General features: G+C 35.3%; 1 protein-coding gene across 1 annotated transcript in view; it reads right to left on the reverse strand.

Annotated features, from left to right (window-relative positions):
- The window catches only part of LOC149528960 (synaptotagmin-2-like), a 76,690-nt gene that overhangs the window by 42,068 nt on the left and 17,309 nt on the right, over positions 1-17,313 (reverse strand). The window contains exons 2-4 of the mRNA XM_089810594.1: positions 11,524-11,622; positions 11,352-11,402; positions 11,018-11,141 (exon numbers count right to left, since the gene is read on the reverse strand). Coding sequence (XP_089666720.1) covers positions 11,018-11,141; positions 11,352-11,402; positions 11,524-11,622 — 274 coding nt within the window. The remainder of the gene's footprint in view (positions 1-11,017; positions 11,142-11,351; positions 11,403-11,523; positions 11,623-17,313) is intronic.

The raw sequence follows: 17,313 nt of genomic DNA on the forward strand, positions 1-17,313 counted from the left end.
CTAGTGCTATTAAGGATAATTCTTGATTGTCAATCTCATAACCAAATGTAGATAATTGATCTCTTAAATTTGTGATTCTCATGAAGAAAGCATTTATGGTTTCTCCTTTATTCATGCTAACATTATTCATTTTTCTTTTAAGAGCAATTTTTCTACCAGTATTATTGATTATGAATGCATTTTCAAAAGCTCGAAACATACAATATGCTATTATATGTTTCGCCATAATAGGTACTATGTGGTCTCGAACAACATCCACAATTATCTACATAGCCTTTTCATTATTCTCAATCCATACTGATTTCTTAGGATCATCTTTAGGTTTATCTTTATCCTCTCTTACAAAAGATTCTAATTTGTTTTCTTTCAATAACATCATTATACGAAGTTTCCAGGATTCAAAGTTATCAGCACTTGCAAGGTGATGTTTGAATCTCAATACGTTTGTCATCTTGGTAGAGAGAATGCACTGTGAATTTAAAGTGAAATTCGATCCTTATAAAGTTAATGTGATCTCTCCTTAGCCTCGCTCTGATACCATGTAAATTTTTTACATATTTCTATGATAGTGCTGATAAACGTATGGTTTTTATTTCAAGTAATATCTCTGCTAATGAAGGATATGATGTGCTTCACAATATGTATAATAACAATGCAAAGATATGATAAAAGTTTCTTCAACCTTGATATCTATACTACCTCCGATCTGCCCGCATTAATGAATTTCGATGCTTGCAATATCGGGCAGCAACAATATATAGACCATTCACTGATACACCCGATCGGTGGTATGATCACACCCATTGATTAGTTATAACAAAACTAATTTATCCAAGACTTAACAAAGTCCAATGCAACTGATAATAATCAGAATGTAATGCAATCATTATTGAAATTAATCTCAAATTAAACACAGTAATATATGCACAATCGGTTCCGAATACTTAGATCATCATGAATAATGCAGATTATATTCATGCATATATACATATTGATATTCAAATCATATATATATATATATATTCTCATACGATCGGAGATATTGTCTGAACCGAAGCTACATGTTTCAACAGCCCATACCAATGCAATATCCTGCACAACCATCTATGCCTCAATCTATGTCTTCCAACACTAGCATTGAGTGGTATTTATAGTCCAAATGCCACAAGAGGAAAGAGAATGGCTAGTAATAGTGGGCAGAAGGGACAATTTCAAATATGTTCAATGTGCAAGAATGGGATATGATAGAGTCTTCCACTTCTGATCTTCTTTATGCCTATTCCATCCCATTTTGTGGGGCTCATTCTTCTTACTTCATAAAAATGGCCAAAGATATAGCTATTGTGGTCACCGTTTTGTACCCAAAGATCATTAGCTTGCATTACCCCTTGAAAAAGCATATTCTAAGGTTTATTTGGTGATGGAGGACAACAAGTTGTTCTATTGTAATGGATGGGCAGACCAGTATTAGACACCAGGCACTCATCAACATCATAGTCACATGCACAATTCGATCTTATTTTCTTAGAGCCCTTGATTTTTCAGGGAAACACAAGAATGCAAACTCAGTTTGATATTTTGAGAGAGCCCAAAATGGAGGTTGGGACCTAGAATGTCATGTAGGCGATCACTGATTTAACACGTGTGCATATTGGTTGGCTTGATGGTGCATGGTGGTTATAAGAAAATCTTTTGACTCCGTGTTGTGTTCATAAATTGAACAATACATTGAAAGACATAGGGAAATTTGATTGGTTAAAGAAAATGGTGGCAAAAGATAGAAATATTCAAATGTTCATTTGCAGCCATCACACCTCACTTTCTCTCTTCAGCATTTTTTCAAATAAAGGATTTCTCAAACCTTTGAAGACAAGATACATTAGTTACTTTATTTTATTAGAGATGACGATTGAGATGAATGAGGCTCTACAAATGATGGTGGTGAATTCAAAGTGAAAGGCTTAATTCAAGTATTGTTGAAGGAAAATTGATCAAACAAAATATCCTTGATGATAATTGGTGGTCCCCTATGAGGTAAGACATTGTTGAGTTTTAAGATTTATTAAAAATATTGATTTTAATAATGTTAATTTTATTTTTGAATCTTTCCAAGTTTCTAAATTTCCTAGTTGTCAATTAACTTCAAGATTGATAATATTTTTCTTTTCTCTTTGCAAATATGTTTGCTCCTTCAACTCGCTTGTTGCAGATGTCACTATATGTGCTCATATGAACTGTCCTAGTCTTGGCTAAATAATGATACATTTGACAACATGATTCAAAAGATGAAGGAAGTGATTTTTGCTTAGAATCATAATTTGGACTTGCATGACCAGCATAATAAGCCCATTGTCATACAAAGTGGAACACTATGAACACTCCACTTCATATGGCATCCTTTGCAATAAATCCAAAATGGTATGAGTCCAAGCCTGGAAGGTTGCCTTTTGATGTTAAGCATGGGTTGATAAACGCCCTTCAAACAAATGTTTTCACCTCAGAAGTATGATATGCTTAGAAAACAATGGAATGCCTTCACAAATCATAGTAGTCCATATTTCAACATAGCAGAGGCAAGGATTCATAGACTAGTAATGGTTCAAAAAAACCTTATTGGATGGTGGCAATGACTTGGGTCAAATGCACCAAAGTTGAGGGTTTGTTCCATTTGCCTCCTTCCGTAGGTTGATGGGTCCTCTACTACAAAGACGAACTAGTATCAAGAGGAATAGGCTTATCTCTAGCTAAGTGAAGTTAGTGGTTGTACATAGTACTCTGCGACTTGAGGGTCATCAAACTCCAAATTATTGATAGAGTCTAGCTTTATGGCCAGATATCAATCACAAAGCTGCCAAATTAACGAGGACAAGGCACATGAGAGATTAGTCGAGATTTTGATGAAGGGCGACCTTTGAGGCTAAGATTGACAATGGCAATGACTCAAAGTACACTGGTTTGATGAAGATTAGGGGCAGAAGCACTTTTTCTTTGTTTTACTTTCGAGTCTGACTCTTTTGAAACTTTTGACATATATAATAGTTTTGTTGAAACTCGCAGCCTTTGGGCATTTTGATATTCATATTACAAGCATTGACATTAATTCAATTAATTATATTTATGAATGTATGAAAGCAATTTGAATTAACTATGAATTTGAGCTTGAGGAGATAAAGAAGGAAGGGAAGGATCTTAAACAAAAATCGAGTCAAAGGAAAAAGATAGAAAAGAAGAGTACTACAGTTCCCAAAGGAGTGGAGACTAGAAGTAGTAAATTGGACCAGCAAGCTAAGGTGAAACCAAATGTTGGTACTTCGGAGAAACCTAGAAGGAAATCTTCTAGGAGAACTAGAGAAATGGAAAGTATGCAAAATACTGCTAATGGAAGATAGGCAACTATTCTAGATTTTACCCCTAAAAAATAGATATGAAAATTATCACTTGGAATATTAGGGGTTTGAATAGTACTCATAAACCTGATGTTGTTAGGAATTTTGTTAGAGAGCATAAACCGGATTTTCTATTACTGCAAGAAACAAAGATGGAAAAGGAGAAAGTTGAACAAATTAAATCTTTTAAAGATTATTGTTTAAAAGCTAGTAGTTCAAAAGGAGCTTCAGGGGGAACTCTGATGTTATGGAAGAAATCTTATTACTCAGGAACTATGTTGAATGCTAGTAAACATATCATGGTAGTTAAAATTACTAGCATTGATTAGAATAAGGATTGGCATATTGTCAATATGTATGCTCCAAATATCAAGAATCTTAGGAAGAAGGTATGAGAAACTCTTTCTCATATAAAGAGTAAAGATTACTTTGGTCGATGGATTATTATGGGAGACTTTAATGTTCCTCTTTATGACCATGCAAAAAAGGGAGGTAATGTGAGTGAGTTGGAAGGGAGACTGGATCTTATGGACTTTATTAATAAGGAGGGTTTAATAGATATGGATCTTCATGGGATTCAGTTTACCTAGAGTAATAAGAGGCTAGGTAATGATTGCATTCAGGCTCGATTGGATAGAGCTCTTATTTCACCTGATTGGACTAAAGAGTTTGTTTGCAAATTGGAGGCACTTCAAAAAATTGGGTCAGATCATTTCCCTTTGATTTTTTCTATTGATAAGATAAATCTCAAGAAAAACTTTCCCTTTAGATATGAAAAAATGTGGATGCAGCATCCACAGTAAGAAAGTAAATTGGTTGAATGGTGGAATATAGATGTTGAAGGTACTGCACTTTTTAGAGTGGCCTCAAAGTTAAGAAATGTTTAAAAGGAGGTTAAAATATGGAATAAAAGATGTTTTGGTAATATTTTTGAGAGTAAAACAAGTATTAAGGATGATATCCAAATTATCCAAGACAAGATACAGAAGGAAGGATATACTCCTAACCTTGTAAGAGAAGAGAATGAAAAATTGGTTTAATATCATGGCATTGTTACTAAAGAAGAAATCTATTGGAGGCAAAGATCTAGATCGATTTGGTTGAATAAAGGAGATAAGAATGCTAGGTTTTTCCATCTTTCTACTCTGAAGCATAGAGCCAAAACTCGTATCTCATATCTCATATCTTAACAAGGGAGATTTGAAGATTACTGAGGAAAAGGATATTTTGGAAGAGATGGTCTTCTTCTTTTCTTCTTTAATGACAGCTGACCCTAACATTGATCTTGCTCACCAAGCTGAACTTTTAAAGGTGATCCCTCCTTTAATTACAGAGGAATAGAATAAATTGTTAGGTTCCATTCCTAAGGAAGAAGAAATCTTAAAAGCTGTCTACTCCTTAGGAGGGGACAAATTGCTAGGACCAGATGGTTTTCCCATGTTCTTTTTCCAAAAGGCATGGAAGCTGATTGGAAGAGATGTTTGTGATGCTGTTTAGGAATTTTTTAGGGCAAAAAGAATGCTTAAGGAAATCAATTCTACCTTCCTATGTCTGATTCCCAAAAAGATTGGGGATGATTCTCCAGACCAGTTCAGGCCTATTAGTCTCTGTAATTCCTTTTACAAGATTATTTCAAAAGTCTTAACATCCAGGTTGCTACTGGTGCTTCCTTCTCTTATTGCTGTTTAACAAAATGGTTTTATCCCAGGTAGGCAAATTCTTAATTTTATCATTGCTGCTCATGAGAATATTCATTCTTTATCATGTTCTAATAATCAGGGTTTTATCATGAAAGTTGATATTGCAAAAGCCTATGATAGAGTTGAATAGGCTTTTCTTGTTAAGATTTTACAGGCCTTTGGGTTTGATCATAAGATTGTTAGAGCTATTTATCAGTTGATCTCTACTACTTCTGTAGCTGTCTTGGTGAATGGTTGTTCTACTAAATTTTTTAGTCCTTCTAGAGGATTGAGATAGGGAGACCCTTTATCCCCTATTCTTTTTATTATTATGGCTGATTTCTTGGGGAGATATATTGGGAAATTGGTCCTACAAGGGGATATTAAAGGTTTGCAGCCTTCTTCTCAATCTCTTAATTGTTCTCAATGTCAATTTGTTGATGATACTATTTTCATGGGTAAAGCTGATATTATGGAAGCTAGAAATCTTAAGCAAGCCCTTAATTTGTACTCTTCTACCTCAGGTCAGTTGGTAAATTGGAACAAGAGCTCTTTGTTTTTTATTAATACCCCTATCCCAAGACAGAACAAAATTGCTAAAATTCTAGGGTGCTCAATAAGATCCTTTCCCTGTATTTATTTGGGTCTTCCTTTGGGTCCAAAGGTTCCTAATTCTTTTTGGGAAGATCTCATAAAGAAATTTAACAAGAAATTGGTGGGCTAGAAGGGTAACCTTTTGAGTCAAGATGGTAAAATTACTCTCCTTAAAGCCTGTCTCCAAAGTATCCCTACTTATGCTTTGAGTTTTTCCAGAATACCAGTGAAATTTGCAGATACTATTGATAAAATTCAAAGATATTTTCTATAGACTGGAACTAAGGAAAAGAAGAGAATGGCTCTAATCGCATGGGATCAAATTTATAAGCCCATCAGGGAAGGTGGTTTGAGAATCAGGTCTATACGTAGTATGAATAGAGCTCTTCTAGCGAAACAAGGATAGAGAGTTTATCATGATGACAAGAAATGGAGTACTATATGGAAACATAAGTATCTTTATAATGCCAATTCTTTATCTGATTTCCTATCATCTCTTGATGTTCTTTCCCCTTTTTCTATTTGGGGAGCTATTCAAGGAACTAAGAATACCTTAGCCAAAAGCTATACATGGAAAATTGGAAATGGGCAGAAGGTTAGATTTTGGGAAGATTCTTGGTTAATGGATCATCCTCTGATTGAGGATTTTGAGGATAGAACCCAAGCTGACAGATGCAAGCAAATGTATGGGACTTTTGTGGGACATTATTGGCATAACAACTATTGGGTTAACCTGCTTGATGTTGACTAGGATTTTCATAACATCCAAATAATGTTAAATGCCTTTTCTTATCCCCATTAGGAGGATAAGATGATATGGAATGTTGATCCTAGTGGTCAGTTTAAAGTTTCTTCTATTTTTAAATCTAAGGACAAAGGTAATCAACCTTTATGGTCCCAAACTTGGATAAAGGGTCTTATACTAAAAATAAATATCTTTTATTGGATTTTGCTTCAAAACAAAATTCTCACTCAGGATAACTTGCAAAAAAGAGGCATTAATGTGGTTAATAGATGTAGTCTATGTAAAGGAGGTTTTGAAGACAAAGATCATCTGTTTTTAAACTGTTCTTATAGTCAAGTGTGGAGCTCTATTCTCAATTACTGGAACATAACTTGGGTTCATCAAAATAATGTTGAACTTTGTTTTAAAAGTTGGAGATGTCCATCTAAGGATATTGATGTTGATTTTGTATGGAAAATTACTTTTCCCCATCTCTGGTGGGGTATTTGGAAAGAAAGAAATAACAGAATTTTTAGAAATAAAGAAATGCCAGGGCTGGTGCTTGGACAAAATATTGTCAAGGCAATAAAGGAAAATTTTAAGTCTCAGAGAAAATGTGATCAAGACTTTCAAATTGACACTCCAATATTATCAAAAGGTTCTGATATTAAAAAAGATGACCCAAGATTGATGACTAAATGGAAGGCTCCCCCTATTGGATGGCTTAAATGGAACTTTGATGGTGCTACTAAGGGAAATCCGAGCAAAGTAGGTTGTGGAGGAGTTTTGAGAGATCATACAAGTAATATAATAGATGCTATTGCAATACCTATTGGTATCTCTAACAGTCATAAAGCTAAGGCTACTGCTGCTCTATATACAATGAGGTTAGCAGTAGAAACTGATTTTCCAAACTTCTGGATAGAAGGAGATTCCTTAAACATTGTCAACATGCTTAATGATAAAAATTCAATTACTTGGTCGATTGAAGCTAGTGTTATGAAAATTAAAACTTTAATGAATAAATTTGAAAAAGTGATTATATCTCATTCTTTCTGCGAAGGTAATGTAGTGGCAGACTGGATTGCCAACTATGTTGTCCAAATGGGATATAAGATGACGTGGCATGGTGACTTAAGTAGGAACATGGATTTGAAAGCCCTTATTAATTATGATACAACTCATGTGACGGAGGGAAAGATTTGCCAAAATAAGCAATTTAATGATATTTGGGAGTGGGGTTACAGATGTTAGTGTTCTCTCCCCGAAGAAGTACATTAATGTAATTTTAATCCTAGCTTCACACGTATCTGTTTTAATGCGTGCCTTAGTTGTATCAATGAATGTATTGTCTTTGATTAATTCATCTGTTCTTCGTGTCTATTGAATTTTGGCTTTTTGCAGTAATTCGAAGTCTTTGGAAATGGGCGGAGAACCACGAAAATAGGAGCCAAAAAATTGCAAGGCATTGAAGGCTAAAGCTTTTCTATGGCATATTCTGCAGAAGGGTAATGTCACCACTTATTTTGAACTCTTCACTCAAATGCATTGTCACTCCATGCAGAGAAACCCTATCTTCAATCCAGTTTTTGAAGAACGCCTCAGTTACATGAGGTTTATACCCATGAAGATGCTCCAAATAAGTGGTGACATTACCCTTCTACAAAATATGCCACACAGAAGCTTTAGCCTTCCATGCCTTGCAATTTTTTGGCTCTTGTTTTCGTGGTTCTCCGCCCATTTTTAAAGACTTCAAATTACTGCAAAAAGCCAAAATCGAATAGACACGAAGAACAGATGAATTAATCAAAGACAATAAGTTCATTGATACAACTAAGACACGCATTAAAACAGATACATGCAAAGCCAGGATTAAAATCACATTAACGTACTTCCTCTCGGAGAGAACACTGACATCCGTAACCCCACTCCCAAATATCATTAAATTGCTAATCTTGGCTAATCTTTCCCTCCGTCGCATGAGTTGTATCATAATTAATAAGGGCTTTCAAATCCATGTTCCTACTTAAGTCACCATGCCATGTCATCTTATATCCCATTTGGATAGCATAGTTGGCAAACTTCAAATGTTGCGTTTAAAAAATTTCCCAAAACAGATGAAGAGGAAAAAAATCTGAAGAATGGCAATTTTTATGAATTGGATCAGATTAAGGTTATCTGGCAGGATGTGCTCTCGTGCATTCGTGAGTATTTTATTTTAGATGGTAGAGCTAAGCGTGTTCATAAATTTCATTTTGTGTTCCTCAATCACTTTAGACACAAGGATAGACTCTCCTTTCCTTTTTATCTGAGATTTTCTTTACTTCAAAGTTTGCAAACTCATAGGAAAAAAGAGTCTCGTTTGATTTTACATGAAGGGTTAATTTTACTTATTGAGGACTACTGTAAAAACAAGGCCATTGTGTCTTCTCCTCCTTTTGAAAAAAAGAAGGGCTTTGTTAGTGAAACTTACTCTAGGAAGAGTAAGGGTGATGAAGGCATTAAGGGAAAAAGGAGTTTGAAGCAAGAAACCCAGCAAACCCCTCAACAAAATGTGGAAGAGATTACTGAGTCTAATAACTTGGAAAATAAGGAGGAGAAAAATTTGGAAGAGAATACAGATGTGGGAGATTTCAGCTCCAATTTGGAAGGCTACCCGGGAAGTAAGGGTGAGATTGGTAAGGACGAGGAGGAAGAAAGTAATGAGAAAAATATAGGGTCGGGTAATGTTGGTGAAGAGGATAATCAGAGTGAGCATTCCAAGAGAGTGAGGGATGGAAAAGAAGAAATGGCGAAGGAAAAGGACCCTTCTAATGTGAATGTGAGGGAAGATGTAAGGATAGACAAGGATGAGTCTTCTGGTAGAGAAGAAATGGGGAAGGAGAAGAACAAGTCTACTCATAAGGATACTATGTTTTCTTTCCTGCATACTACAAAGCTTAAAGTTGATACCTCTCTGCAAGTCGACTCGTGGATGTATAATGAATTAATGAGTTTGAAAAGAAAAGTGGAAAAGGTGCAATAGGACCAGGAAATTGACTGTGCAAAGATCAATCAGATGGAACTGCAGGTTGGCAATATACCAGAGAAACTAAAGGAGTATGAACAAAAAATGCATTTGCTGATCAAAGAAAGTGGCAATAAGATGGAGCAGGTTACTTCCAGTATTTGTGCTGCTGCTGCAAGTTTAGGGAAGCGAACCAATGAAGAAATTATGTCTCTAGTGGACCAAGTAAAAGAACCATACAAAGCTCTAGGAAAAGGGCAGGTGAGGTTACCGGAGGATCGGCTGCTGATACCATCCAAGGCACTGCAGAGGTCGGCAAAGAGGTGGTCAAAAAGATTAAAGAGCTGCAATAGGAGCTAGCAGTGTCACTGGTTTTTGGTCTTTGTTTTTTGTAGTGGTCCTGGTATTTGGTCGCTAATATTGGTTATTTTATCTAGTTTTTGTCTGTTGTAAAAACTAGGTTCCAGGTCCTTGTAAAACCTGGGTTCGTTTTATGGTCCTTTTATGTGGTTTCAGGTCCTTGTAAAACCTGATTTTGCTACTGTTAAACTACAGGTTTCAAGTCCTTGTAAAACCTGGTAGTGCTTCATGGTTTATCTTTTTCTTTTTTGTTAAGGGTTTCGGGTCCCCTTCAAAACCTGTTTTTACCTTAATCTAAAACTATGAAGTTACATCATGTATACGAATCAACTCTCATCTAGACACTCAACTCAACTTAATTGCTATGTATAGCATATATAATGAATGATTTATCAATGATATCATATCAATATTTAAAATTTCCCCCTATATTTCAAACTTTCTTTATTTTTTATAAAGCTATCCCCTCTATCTTCCCTCGCCATCCCCAAAAATGCCCAAAAAAAAACCATTCTGGATTCCCATCCTGCTGTCCCAAAAACTTTGGGTAATGTAGTTAATTAACTTGTAGGCAATTGCTCATCAATTATCTAATCAACATCAGAAATTTTTATCAGTTAGAAATTAAAATAAGTCAACCCTACAAAGCTATAGAGGACAAAGGGAACCTTGGTTGCACAAAAATCTGAAGCCTGCAGGAGTTATAAAAGATTTTAAGCCTCAAGTGAACTATTCTGGGCTAGAAAAGTGATATGAGTGGGATCCTGCAGCACTTATTGGCCAGGTGCAGCACAATTACTGCTCTTGGATAGGGCCAAAGCTGGCAACTATGCCTTTTATTAAAGTCTTCCTTATTGTATAGATCTGATTTTTTTTATAAAATACAATATTTTCATGGGTGATTCATTCCAGTTATCATATGATTTCTTTAAGGTCAAGAATCTAGACTCTAAATATTGTGGTTCCAATTCTGAAAATCCAGAATTTTGGTTGAAAAAGAATGTTCAGGAAAAGAAAATAATTGCATATTTCAGGTCCAAATTCTGTAAAGTGTTTCATGTACCTGTGTTTTTGTTTATATAAGTTTATATCTGGTTCTTAACAGTGAGAGATCCTCAGATTACCAGATCATGAAGAGAATGTACGAATCCAACTACTAATTGTGCACTTAAAAATAATTATGGAAAGGACACAAAGAAAAATTAAATTAAAATGGATATACATCCTTTTTGAAAATTCAATTAGGAGCTAAACAGGATCAGCTAACCTTGCAGTGTAGGTGGCAGACTGCCTAATGTAAGAGCTTTAAATTGAATAGATTCTATATTGTATTTTCCAATGTGTTGGTCAATGATGGGCTTTGTTGTTTCTCTTATTATGTTACAAACTGCCTGAAGAAAATCAAACAAAGATAAGTATTAAGGATATCATCAAAGTCAAATATCTGAATATAAAGCCTGACATTTTGTTATTAGTAGGCATTCAAAGCCTCGTGACTGATATGCAACTTACAAGTTCGATGGTTCCCATCAGAATAGTAAAACAATAGGATTTATGCATGCAAAGATGATAGAATGATGGGACCTAAAAATATAAGTTACCTTATCAAGATAGGGCCACATCTCAGAAACAAAGCTGTTAAGCCAATCAACCTTCAGAATAACAAAGCTTCAGAAGATAGCATTAGATGAATTTCTTCTCTGCTTCATTATAAAACAAGAGCATCATAATGACACAGAAAAAACATAACCCAAGTTGGTAGTATGTTCATACTCTCTCATAATCGGGATTTTTAACCCATACTGGAATTTCTTGCAGCAGACCACGCAAAGCCTTTGAATCTAGTTCACCAACTGACCTCATTATTGGTTCCTGAAAAGAAATCAATGAGATACTGTATCATATGTTTTGTCATGATAAACGAGTTTCAGTCTAACTTCAAGAAAAACAATCATTCCGGAAATTGGAAGTAATTGGATAATATATAAAGAATTCACAAAGTAGCATGTAAAATGACTGCAAACATACATAAGATTTATCTATAAAATGCCTGTTAACTTGAGAACAGCATTTATCCCTCAAATCCTGTTAGGATATGAAGCCCAATGATTGTGACACTTCAGCTGTAACATTTCATTTCTCATTCGAGATCTTTTAAACTAAGTGGTTCAGTGTTGTTTATATGATTTGTATGAGTCATATGTGGTTGTACAATATGCATGTAAATACTGAGATATTAACAAGAGAATTTCCTTCCTGGAATTGGATGGAGCCAATTGGTGAAGCACTATAAATCTGTGTATTGTGTTTTCTTTTCTCTATTCTTGTTTTCTGTTTTGCACATCTCATTTCATGTCAGTTGCTCTTCAATGTATACAATTGGTATCAGAGCTTGGCAGTATGGCTGGTTTGGAAATTGGTGTAAATTTACTGAGTTATGAACTGAACATAGAGAAATTCTCAGGCTAAAATTTTGGCCTTTTGAAGGTGCAAATGAATGACTTCTGATAAAGCAGGATCTCTCACTCACACTTGAAGGGAAAAGCAAAGATGCCAACTACGATGGCTGATGAAGATTGGGAGAAATGGATAAGAAGGAAAGAGATACAATTTTCTTCTCATTGTCTATAACCTGTTATTCAAGGTTTCAATGGAGAAGACTTTGAAAGAGTTGTGGGAAAACCTTTCCTCAATGTATAAGATGGCTTCAGCATCCAATAAGGTATTTATTATGAAGAAGTTATACAATCTGAAAATGAAAGAAGGTAGAATTGTGTCAAATCATCTTAATGAGTTTAACACACTGGTTGCCCAATTGATTTTAGTGGGTATTAACCTGGATACCGAGATTAAGACTATTCTTTTATTATTTTTGTTACCTAATAGTTGAGGAGTTACGATGGTAGTTAGCACCAAGTGGCTGCCAAGAGCAAACTAAATATTGCTAATGCTGCAGCCACTCTTCTCTGTGAAGATACGATAAGAAAGAATCAAGAATCCTCTTCTCATGATGCTCTAACAGTGGTTAATGTTAGTAGGGGAAGGCCTCAAGATAGGAGAAAAAATAATAATAGGTCTCAATCTAGAAAACGTTTGAAGTCAAGAGGAAGAAGTGGTGACTATTGGTCTTGTGGCGAATCTGCATCAACCTTACAAGAAGCCACAGGAAAAGGTGAGGGACAGTGAAGCTAATACTGCCTATGACAAGGATGATAGTGTTTTGGTGTTATCAACAAGTGAAACTACTTCAGACTGTTGGGTTTTATATTTTGGAGCCTCTTTCTATGCCACTTCATGTATGGAGCATTTCACAAAGTACCAAGGAGGCCAGTTTGGAAGAGTGTTTCTAGATGACATAAAGCTTGTGAACTAATTGGGAAAGGTGATATTTTGTTTCCATTAAAAAATGGCGGCAAATGGTTATCAAAAGACGTTCATCATGTTCCTAAAATTAAGAGGAATTTGATATCTATGAGTAAGCTTTACACTCAAATTCGCAATATCTTGTTTACTTCAGATTGTTGGAAAGTAACCAAGGGATTGGTGGTAACAAAGGGAAATAAAGTTGGTAATTTACATGTTCTAGAGAATAATGGTGAACTGGGAGCTATTGTGACACTCATGGAAAGCAACTCGGAGCTTTTTCATTGAAAGCTCTGATGCATGAATCGGAAAGGACTTGATGTTATGTTCAAAGAGGAATAACTACCAGGTTTGCAATCGTTGATTTAGAATTTTGTGAGCATTGGCTTTATGGAGTCTGGACAATAGAAGTCAGTCATCTTCTTGAAGACTGGTTAAGAGAAGAGATTTGCACCTTTGGAGCTTGTTTATTGGATGTTTTAGGACCCACTGAGTTATGTCTATTAGAGGTGCTAACTAATTTGTTACATTTGATTGTACTAGAAAGGTGTGATGTCCTATGCATAGTCAAAAATCAGAGTTATTTTCTAAATTCAAAATTTTAAGGCTTTACTTGAGAATCAAATTGGGCATAAAATTAAATGTGTGCAAACGAATAATAGTGGCGAGTTTTGTTCATAGGAATTTGATAATTTTTGTGTGTATAATGGTATCCATGAAAGTAAAATTGTCTCCTTTATTCCTCGAGAGAATGGAGCAACTAAGAAGCTAACTGGGCAATTCTTGAGAGGGCTTGGTATATGCTCCTAATGCCTAATTGGGCAAAGAATTTTAGGTGAAAGTCTAAAATACATCTGTACTTAATTAGTTGGAGTCCATCTAAGTTTAATTTTGGTATTGCAAAGTAGGAATGGATGGGAAAAAGAATTTGATACTCACATCTTTGGGTCTTTCGACATGATCCTTTTACACATGTTCGTAAGGAAAAGAGGGCCAAATTGGGACCAAAATTATAGAAGTGTATTTTTGTCGGTTGTGGCAAGTACCATTTTGGTTTCCGATTATGGGATCCAATTGCTAAAAGGATTCTTTGTAGTAGGTGCAGTTTTCAATGAGAAGGTATTTAAAGGTTTGAAGGTACTAGACAAGCAAACAAAGGAGTATATACCTTTTGATAGATATTGTCAATAATGGTGATGTTCATACTTCAATCAAGGTGAAGTCTATTACTCCATTTCAGTACCTCCTATAACATGTTTTCCATCACAATCAGTAAATGAGACCGATTCACTCATGCTCTCACTAGCACGGTCCACTAGAAATTATAGGGCATAAGTATCTTCACATTTTCAAAGTGGAGATAACTCCACACTTTTTTCAAATTCCCAGTTTCAAATGTGTTGTGACGTTTTCATATCATGACCCCCTCTTTTTTCTTTAGCATTAGTAGTGATCTTAGGTGCTCTTGGTAGAAAATTTCAAGTCTCCAACTCCGAGAGTAAATTTGACCAATTTTGGCTTATTGGAAAGTCAGTCTTGTCTGGGATGTAAGAAAAAATTGGGCTAAGCTAGTCAAAGAGATAGAGTTGAAACCAAGTGATTTGTAAGGAAATGAGTCAAAATCATTAGAAAATCCTTGTGCCGATTTCAATTTGACCTTACATTGCCAGGATAGGTCGAGGGAGGTAACATGGTTGAAGGCATCTTGAATCCTAAAATTTGGCTAAGTCTAGAATTTTTTGAAAACTCCCAAAATCTAGAATCTTTGTTATAACTCCTCAAACCTATCTTAAACATTGTGATATGATTTATGTAAATATAACTTATAGTAAGTTAAAAATATACTTAAATGTTATATTTATATAAATCCTCGCACCCTCTGAGCTGAGAAAACATCTATGGAAAGCATGTTGCAAAGAGGAAAATCCCTCTAAGCATAATGGATTCTATCAGCCACAGAGGAAAATTTCTCTGAGCCCATGCTCTGAGCCCTCAAAACTTTGCTCATTGCAAAACAAGTTTCATGTGTAAAGTGCTAAACACAGCAAAGGAAAATGCAAAAAATGTTGTTTTTTGAGAGGTTGTGAACCAAAGAATAATCCTCAAGAGGTGGCCAAATCGGTCTACCTCCTAGGATCCATAATCCTAATTCCTCAAACACCTCCAAACTTCACCTTAGATCTGTGAATTGAACTAATAGCTAAACATGAATGATGAAGGCAAGGAGGTGAAGAGATGATAAATTTTGTAAGAACCCCGATGGTTCTAACCGATGCAATTGATGACATTTCCTTGAACTTTGAAAGTTTTTGCAATGTGAAATTTATACAAATGAAGAAAATTGCAAGTACAATGAAATATAATTAACTACTAACAATAATGTCACTTTTGTTACAAGTATAATGGACTATAATTTTTTATTTTTTTACCTAGCAATTCAAAATATACATCGAGATGACAAGTACATAATACTTTGCGAAGATTCATACCCTGGCATGAAGAATACACCATTCATTTGTAAAGCTGGGCATGAATGTGACTGTTGTAGCTTTTTCCAAATTATTGGATGTTCATTCAGATTACAAAATGTATAATTTCTGCACAGAACTAGTGAACAGAAATAAAAGATGTCAAACACCTCTGAAACAAGCACCAAACAGCCTTCTAAAGAGATCAATTCTTCCCACAATGAGCATGTGGATTCATTAATAATTGGGATGTGGCTATGGATGTCTGATATAGTCTTTCAGCTTGCAGAAAATAACAATAATTTGATCGCCCTATGTATTCAATGGATAACTTGCACAATAAACCCCCAAACATCAGTGGTATATGCTCTGAAAACGATGATCAATGTTGCATATTATGGACATGTGCTAGCTAAAGCAAGAAGGATATAAAATCTGAAAAATAACTGCTCACAAAACCCTTTCAATCTGCAATTAAATGTCTTCAAGTTGATCCCTAAATGATTAGATAAGACCCTTGTAACTGCACAAACCTCTGAAAGTTTGATGTAGAATAATGGCAACCACAACCTGCAATTTCAGTGAAATCTCTAAGCACCTCAAAGCTGAGTAACAATGGCTTCCAAACTTGCAATGGCTCCTTGAAACCCTTCCTAGAGAAACTCATAAAATTCACCCAGTATGAAAAGCAAAAATATGATCAAATTCAATATATGAGAATGAGCTCTTAAGTCCCTTTTTATTCTTTCTTGTGAGAGCTCAACTACATTGCTTACCAATGTGGGATAAAAGATATATTCCCACATATACTTTTCTATGCATTTCCATAGTTTGACTTAGGCACCATTTATAATAAAATTAAGTCACTTGAAGAACTAATTGATGGGTCATGACCCCATTGTCATTTTCAATCATTAAAGTGACTTTATTAAATTAATTTTTTATAAGTTATTTAATATAAAATGTAGAGGGTGTAGCTAATAAGTAATGTCTAAACTTTTGTATGGCATAGACCATACATAATGCTTCCCTTTTGGCGGTACTGTAGTTACGCTCTGCTTTTGATAGAAGTTTTCTTGCAAAATACACTGGGTGATCAAGTCCTTCCTTCCCAGTTTGTACCAGAGTGGCACCTATTGCATAATTTGATGTGTCCACATGGACATGGAACTCTTTGTTCCAATCAGGGTATATGAGGATCGGGGCTCCAACTAGTCTCTTTAATTCTTGTAAGGTGTCCTCTTGTTCTTCCTCCCAACCGAACCATTCTCCTTTCCTAGTTAATTTTTTCAGGGGCAGTGATACTTCTGCAAATCCTTTTATAAACCTTCTATAGTATCCTACATGCCCCGAAAAGGATTTGACACCTGTTACGTTTGACAGAGCCTCCATTTCCAAAATAACCTTGATTTTGTCAGGATCTGTCTTCAATCCTTCTTTGTAAACAATATGACCAAGAAGTCTTCCTTGAGGAACCATGAACCTGCATTTTTTCGAATTCAAAGCCAACCTTGCTCTTTGACATCTATCCATGCATTCACCAATAATTTTAGGGTGGTGCTCCTTCCCACTGTAAACCGACCAGTCATCAAGAAAGGCTTTAATTTTTCTATTGATGTACCGTCGAAGATTTGTATTATGATTCTTTGGAATATGGTTGGTGCGTTGCACAGCCCAAACGGCATCCAGTTATAGGCATATACCCCATCCTCAACAACAAATGTAGTCTATC

Source organism: Cupressus sempervirens, chromosome 11 (assembly GCF_028749045.1).
Source record: "Cupressus sempervirens isolate cs-2001-9-10 chromosome 11, ASM2874904v1, whole genome shotgun sequence".
Taxonomy (NCBI): Eukaryota; Viridiplantae; Streptophyta; class Pinopsida; order Cupressales; family Cupressaceae; genus Cupressus; species Cupressus sempervirens.